Here is a 7,770-nt window from a genome sequence, read left to right as displayed (position 1 = left end):
AGACTAAATATAGTATGATATGACTTTACCTCAAAAACTATATTATACCAAATACTGGATTAAAAACAACAGTTTGTATAAATTTGATATTGAATACAACAACAACAATCAACTCTTACACCAGGAATAAAAGAGTTTGGATAAAAATATTTAATCATTAATTAAAATTAAATAGATACAAAATAGAACGAAAAGAGTAAAGAAGTTAATAAAATTCATCATCTTTAAATACACTGATTCACGTTTATAATCTGGGATACAAAACTGGCAAATGTACATGGGTGCAAACGGGCCAATAAAACAGAAGAAAAGGGTAAATAAAAAAGGAGAAGTACTACAGTAGCTTATTTAACAGGAGATGAGCAGCGGGTTGACGCTGCTGGTTTGACATCCTGGAGATGGAGCCAGAAGTTTCTCTCTGCTCTCTCCTGCTTCATCGTCCCCTCCATTTACAAGGAGATCCCTGGAGGACAGCCGGAGACATAGAGCATCAGCAACCTTCAGGACCTGAGAAGGACCTGAATGGAGAAAGTACAGAAGAAAACTTAAGCAACGAGCAACCCAAACACATGAATACATTGCCGACTGAAAGATGCGGAAGAGACCTACCGTCTACACTCCTGCTGCACACATCCAGAGTCTCCATCACAATCTTCTCCAGGGCTGTGCGGGACACGTTCTGAAAGGAATGTTAACTTTACTTTAACAAACATGAACAAGTACAACAATAAAGGCAAACAGGCTAAATCTGGTATGAGTTGCTTAAGTTTGTTTAAGAGCCACAGGCTTGACTTCCAAAAGAAATAATATACATTACAGTATTTGAGAAGTGTTGGCATTCATTGGTGTTTGTGGACATCAGTATCAGGTCTTGCCAGTCTCTATATAAGCCTTGTGATACCCTAATATCAATAAATCCTGTGCACATCCAACTGGGATGGAATAAACACTGGATGGTGCTGAAGAGGTACATGTGTAGGAGGTGCAAGGTGTGTGAGGGTGTGTTGTGTGTGTGTGAACCTTGTTGCGTAGCTGCAGCAGCAGTGTGAGGGCATCTGTGACTTTCTCCTCCAGCAAAGACAGACGTGTCTTTTCTTTCTCCTCTTCCTCAGGCCTCTGGCAAACAGGAGCGGAACACATTATTGCAAAACAAAGACAAAGACAACTGAAGAGTTTCCGGAGCATCTGTGGAACATTTGACACAGGAAGCAAGCTGCTTGATGTTGCCCCAGTGGTTAATATTTCATTCAGGTATCGCTCTCCTACCTTTTCTTTTTCAAACCCTCTGCTTCTCTCCGACTGCTCTTGGTTTTGTCCTTTCCAGCTGCAGCGCCCCCTGCTGTCCTTAAAAGTGCTGATGTGATGTTTATCACGTAGGTGATTCTGAGAGGGAAGTTGGTTCTGATGGTTCTGACATCTAGAAGTAAAAAAAAAAAAAACATGACATGTGACATTCACAGTAGGAAAAAAGTTTGTGCACAGCGGTGGTGTATGTGCATTGGGTGTAAGCTAACCCTTTGCCACAGCCGTGTAGCGGGCTGACATGCTTCTTCACCTCCGACAGGCTGCACTGCCCCTCCTCCCCCATCCCCCTGTCTTCCTCTTCTTCATCAGAGGCAGCTTTCCCCTCCACTGCTCTCTGCAGACACTCCCCATCTGCAAACAGGAGAAGTGGTCACTTCATTCGCTCAGTGAACTTTCAGTGTCCTTTTGCAAAGCAACCTTTTTCACAACAGACATTTTCAGTCGTCGTAGCAGGAACAGCATGTGTAATCGATAACAAATGGGTACGGTTCAGTCAGAACACACTCAGTTGCTCAGTGATTCATCAGTTTTCCAGTCACTCACCTGTCTTGCTGCTGGCGTCTTCTCCTCCGATTGGGTACATTTGTTGACGGGTGGGGTCAGGGATGCAGGTGCAGTGGGATCTGAGGGTGGTAAAGGGGAGAAGTGAACATACCTCAAATATACTGCCCGATCAGCGGATACTGTTCTGTAGTAACTCGTTTGTGTTTTTGTATGTGGGTGATTGAACCTGGTATGTATTTTTTTTCACTGGCTTAGACCTGTCTAATGAAAGCTTTGTTCTCTCTTGCCACCTACTGACCAAACACACAGAGCTGATGTTTCACAGTGTAATAGTAGGGTAGTGCCAAGATCAGACAATACATTAATGTCTTTTGAGGTGGTCATGTTAGATTTAAGTTATCAGTGGTGTCTGAGAGACATGTTGGACATGTGGAACCTCTGATGGGTTAGAACTTGTTTGCATGACATGCAAAGGTAATCAAACAGGAGAGACTGAAAGACTTCTGAAATCAGGTAAGGTAACAACTATGGTCCATGAAGTGTCACAGAGCATGTTGTAGGCGCACGAACCAGGTGAGAAAGGACAAAAACATTCTAAGTTGCCAGTTTTCCCATTGGGGTTGCATGAGGCATCGTAGATATAGAATAAGTCATCTTCCATGTGACACACACTTCTTGGGATAAGACAACAGACTGCCAGACAGTCACCTTTGTCCCTGATAGCCTACTTCTGTTGGATCAGGGTACTTTCAGACTGACATTGTGTTGCCTGATCCTAGCTTTCAGAGAGGGTACGCTGTGATGGAAAGTTCCCAGTTTTAGGCTTTAAAACATAGTAGATGCTGTTGAAGTGTCCTTAAGCAAGACACTGAGCTGTCATCTCCTCAGCGACTGTAGGTTACCCAGGTAAATGGACTTGTTTTTTATATAGCACCTTTCTGCGCTTTTACGTCACTTGTCACATTTACACATTCATGCACTGTTGGTAGAGGCTGCCATGCAACGTGTCAGCAGGAGAGATACAACACTTCCTATGCAGCAGCTTCTATGGACATATTTACAGAGGCAAAGAGAACTAAGAGGACACTGACAGAGGACGCTAAGAAGAGAAAAAGAGTCACTGAGCAAGAGACTGCCAGACAAGAGTAAATCTGGGACTTTCAGCCTTTTATTTCACCAAAGTCTTGGCTCTTGTTGTCAAGAGCTTTCTGAAATAAGAGGCTGAAAGACAGAAGTCGAGCTGGGCTTCCTGCTGTTGGACTAGTAAGTAATATAAGATGGCTGCTCTGTTGTGTTGTTGCACTTGCTTGATGTTTGGCTGTTGACTGTCGACTCGACATGTGTACAGCTGTCCATATATGCAACAGCGGTATTAGACTCTGAAGCTGAAGGGGAATTAAATCGCAACAAATGACATAATGTTGCTTCAAAACCATGATAATTGATTTCTTTGGCCAATTTGGGACATCAGAACCATGTGTATGGCATTTTATCACATTATATATTGGTAAACAGTGACCTGTTTGCACCTCCAGCAGACACAGAGCATAAATTGGTCAGGTAGCGTACAGTCGGTTTCAAGCAGTTGCCTCTGGCTGTTCAGTACAAGGCTGATGAGAGCGGTGCACCAAAACAGTAAAGTTGTAGGCCGTAAAACCAAAACAATGAGCTGAAAGACGCCCCTAACATGCTATAGATGTGAGAGGAACTGATCTTTTTCACATTATACAAAGTCATTTCATTCATATCTAATAGAAAATATGCAAAATGTTTATCTGACAGCCATCAGAGCAGCTTTGAACTATCTCTGATGCATTATAGGTGTGACTGAAATGAATCTGAATGAATGAGTACAATCTGGTCATTGTGGAGGCTCAGAGAGGGAGTCCTGTTTAAACATTAATGCAGTGATGTTTGTTGAAAATTAACCCTTCTACTTTTACCCAACTCTGATTCAGACTGAGTGTAACTCAAGCTTTAGTGGCTTTAGTGCATTGAATTTCAAATCAGCAGAGCACAGAGGCAAATGATGTGTAAATGGATACACAAACGTGCCTGTGCACTTTCCTCCACTCGCTCACGACCACACACAGTGTTTGTACCTGTACTGTTGTAGTTCAGTCTCCAGCTGGGTGATCCTGGACTGGAGCTGCGGCAGAGACTGAGCCTGCTCCTGGATCATCCGAACCCTCTGAAGGCCCAGACTCAGAGCCTCCCTGGCCTCCTCCGCTCGCCTCCTGGTGGAGTTCATCCAAGATCATGAAACCGCTCATCTAATATCTATCAATTCAAACATCATCCAGTTAACTGGGAAAAAAGATCTCCAACCTGATCTGCGAGTTCTCCTTCCTGAGAGCAGACTCAACCCCCTGGAGCTTGTGCACCTCATGGTACGTCCATCGCAGCTCCTCCTCCAGACGTTCATTGAACTTGATGGCCTCCCCCAGCTGCCCATCACGCGAGGAGCGGATTAGCTTCAGTTCCCTTAGAAGGGGGTCCCTGATGTCCCGTCTTCTCACCGCCCTCCTCGCCCCTTCCCCTCCAGCACCACTGCCCTGTCCTTTAATTCTCTGTGTTGGTACCAGTTTCCCCTGTATGAGGGTGATGGAAGTCGTGGGTTCAGTTGAAGCTGTGGATTTGAAGCCAGACGGTGAGGGGAGGCTGTGACTCCTCTCCCGTCTGAGAGCCACCTCAAGGGCCAGGCAGCGAGCATCGCTCCCCTGCAGCGCACAGCGAAGGTCCTCCACCAGCTCCCTTAGAGCCGCTACCTCATCTGGAGAGGAGGAAGAAGAAGAGTACTGCATTTTTAGTCAAACTAAGAACTGTACTGTCAATTTAAGGCAATTCTGAGTTCTTGTATTTTACTTTTACTACTATCATTTAATGTGCTACTTTATACTCCACTACATTAATCTGACAGCTGTAGTTACTAGTTACTCTACAAATTGTGATTTTATATAAAAACAAAAATAATTTTATTATTAAATACAATACTTTGTTAAACCAGTCACTCCAACCTTTTTGGCCTGTGACCCCCTAACAGAAAAAGCATTTCTATCTTCTACGTGTCTATGAGTTGTTCACAGTCCCCTCAGATGGTTTCATTACAATAACTGGCAGGAGGAGCCTAAAGATCAGTAGAGATTGAATATCAGCACTTTGCTTTATTCCCCCATTAATCATCTCATTTAGATTCTTCTTGTAATCCTGAGGAGAGGCCTGGCCCCACAGGTTTGGAGCCACTGAAATGAACTCTATAAAGACGTTAAACTAGCTCCACCTCAACCAGCCACAACAGAATTGCATTGGTACTTTTGCTCAAAGGTTCTGAGTTCTTTTCCACCACTGACTGCGGGGGAATAGGAGGTGTAAAAGGTGTAGAATAAACCAGGTGTGAAATCACACTAAACAGAGTACAGTGAGGACGGTAGTCTAACCACACACTGTCTCTATAAAATTATCACTGCTCTGTGTGCCTATGTAGATTAGGGGGTCGAAATCTGTAGGTGTGTACAGTTATATCTAGTTATAAGGTGACACTAGTCAGGTTTAATCAGACATGGGACAAAGACATCCTGGTACGGTACCTGAATCGCGGTCCTCATTGGTTCGACCTTTAATTGGTCTGTTCCCGGGTCCATCCTGATCCTTCGTTAGATCAAAGCTCACACATTTCCTCCGCCTGACGCGCGGCCACCGGAGACGGATCTGTCGTTCCACCAGCTCCGTGTCCTCAGTAACGGGCAGACGCCAGGCACTCTCCCCGGTGCCTCTACGCGCGCTGCGCACACGGAAATACCCACAAAGCCGCGAGTGGAAGTCCTTAAATGACAGCTGGCACGGCAGCCCAAAACATACACCCTTAAACTCTTCTTCTTCATCTTCTTCTTCTTTTTCTCCATCACCGGTTCCTCCTTTCACTGTCCTCTTTCCTTTCTCTGCTCTGTTGAGTCCCAGCACGGCGCACAGCGCGGTGAAATCCTCCGCCGACACCGTATCGTTCCGGTTGGGGTAAGCCAAGTGGTGGAAGACCTCCTGCAAGTATTGGTCTATCCCAGTAGCCAGGACGACAATTTCGTTATCCACACCGGGGTCAGGGCAGTGGTGATGGGCCAGAGCGCTCCGGAGCCACTCGCTTTTACGCGCTGCTCGCGGCGAGGGCTGGACGCGTGGAAGTGCCAGTGCGGTGCGCTGCATGGCTAAACCAAGTTTTGCTTCTAGATGTTGCCAAATGAAAATCGGAATTAGAATCACAGTCGATTTTAAACCGGAGTGGGGCTAAACATACATCCCGGTGTGGTTTGACGCTGCGTAATTAACTGGAAAACCACCTTGGATTCCGTCCTGGCGCATCAAGTCAAGATCTGATCCCCTCCGGTAAGAAAAAAAAAGTCCCACTGCACCGGCTCCACCCTCCTCTGTGCACAGAATGACTGTACCATGATGTTTTTTCACCACTTACAGTTAAGTAGGCAAGAAAGTGGGGCCAATTTTGGCTGTTTGATCTCCATACAAACGCGGATCATATATCAAGTATCGCCAAAGTTTCTGAATGGAAATGAGATCATCTGCAGAGACCTGTCATCCAGTGACAAAAACAAACCACAACAATCCAGAGTGAGCCATGGGTGTCAGCTTTCACCACGATGAATCTTAAGTGGATGTGACTCACTCCTGTGTGACAGCAACAACAAAAAAGTCAAATGAATCCTGATGCCCTGACAGCAGGTAAACATACCTTGGAAGTCTAAAGTGAATTTGTTTCCAGGAAACTTAGCAACCCTCAGCGGAAATACCTTTCCCCACCCTGACCACCACCTGACAGCCTAATAAAGAGGGCATCTTGATTACACTCACCTAGGCATGACTAGACATATCACATGAGTTAGACAGGAATTACACCCCACTGCTGCACTTAACTAAGGCATTACACAGCAAAAACATCATTTGGTACATCAGCGCCAGCGCCAAAACAACGTGTTCATTCACAGAATATTAGTCATTTCATTTAGATCATCTATCAAGCCAAAAATATGAGCTGAGCTGGTTTCAGCTTGTGTGGAGGGTTATGCTGTAAATTCAATATCTTTGCTTTTGAATTGATACTAATTGAGACAGGATTTCCTTTTTGGCTCAACTTTAGATGAGCAATTTTTAAAAATTATTTTTGTATACATTTATCAAAACCAAAGACAGAATGAGAGCTACACTGTCTGGAACTGCAGTCAAACCCCACTCACACAGTTCAGAGCCTCTGCAGGCAGAGCTTTCTTTAATTCCCTGGGTGAACATGGAAACTTTGTAGTTGTTGATCAAACAGTATATTGAAAAATCACATGAACATATTCAGTATTCTTGGATTTGACTGTTAAAAGACAAAAAATATAAATAAATGTACAAAAAATCCATTTTAACTAGTTTTACATTTTGGGAAATTCACTTTCTTGTTCAGAGTTAAATGACACGTCCAATGAATTAAATGACGAAGCTGCAGCCAGTTATCTTAGCGTAAAGACTGGAAACGGTGGAAAACAGCTAACCCAGCTCAGCCTAAAGGTTAAAAAAAAATCTGGTACAGTCGCTGGTACAAAAATCTGTGTACCAGTGACTCTAAAACTCACAGAATTCTATCCTATTTGTTTAATCTGTACACAAACCAAAGTGTATAAACATCATGTTGTGGTTTTATGAGGGGATTATGTGCTGGACTATTTCTCTGGCCTGGAGTCTTGCCATCGCCATGAGGCTGCCAGACAACCAGCAGACTTTTTATGGCTTCGATCTTATCGTACATAGTTTGATAGTTTGATCAGTATCAATATTCTCTGGTAAATCATAAGTGGCTGCATTCCCGCACATAAGTAACCATGCACTAAAAGCAAAATCCAGTAAAGTGTGTAGATCAGCAAAGATAGAAGTGTGTGTACCTGCATTAATTAACAAACATAAATCTAAAAAAAA

The 7,770-nt window shown here is 44.0% G+C and overlaps 1 protein-coding gene across 1 annotated transcript; it reads right to left on the bottom strand.

Moving 5' to 3' along the window:
• Window positions 1–140: 140 nt before the first annotated feature.
• Window positions 141–6,871, bottom strand: si:ch211-112f3.4 (EF-hand and coiled-coil domain-containing protein 1). Its single transcript, XM_010736782.3, has 9 exons — window positions 5,397–6,871; window positions 4,138–4,582; window positions 3,912–4,046; window positions 1,849–1,928; window positions 1,515–1,656; window positions 1,267–1,417; window positions 1,021–1,116; window positions 610–679; window positions 141–518 (listed from the first exon to the last, which is right to left on the bottom strand). The coding sequence occupies exons 1-9, from the start codon at window positions 6,004–6,006 to the stop codon at window positions 349–351; spliced, it is 1,899 nt and encodes a 632-aa protein (XP_010735084.2). The 5' UTR covers window positions 6,007–6,871; the 3' UTR covers window positions 141–348.
• Window positions 6,872–7,770: the final 899 nt, after the last annotated feature.

This window comes from Larimichthys crocea, chromosome I (genome assembly GCF_000972845.2).
Source record: "Larimichthys crocea isolate SSNF chromosome I, L_crocea_2.0, whole genome shotgun sequence".
Lineage (NCBI taxonomy): Eukaryota > Metazoa > Chordata > Actinopteri > Sciaenidae > Larimichthys > Larimichthys crocea.
Note: the sequence above shows the minus strand (reverse complement) of the source record. Positions and strands in the feature narration are given on the sequence as shown.

Excerpts from the sequence above, each read along its gene's own strand:
- si:ch211-112f3.4 (XM_010736782.3), bottom strand. The coding sequence starts at position 6,006 with ATGCAGCGCACCGCACTGGCACTTCCACGCGTCCAGCCCTCGCCGCGA. Across the intron at positions 4,583-5,396 it reads CAATGAGGACCGCGATTCAG|ATGAGGTAGCGGCTCTAAGG; the intron begins GTACCGTACCAG and ends CCTCCTCTCCAG. Across the intron at positions 519-609 it reads GTGCAGCAGGAGTGTAGACG|GTCCTTCTCAGGTCCTGAAG; the intron begins GTAGGTCTCTTC and ends TTCTCCATTCAG.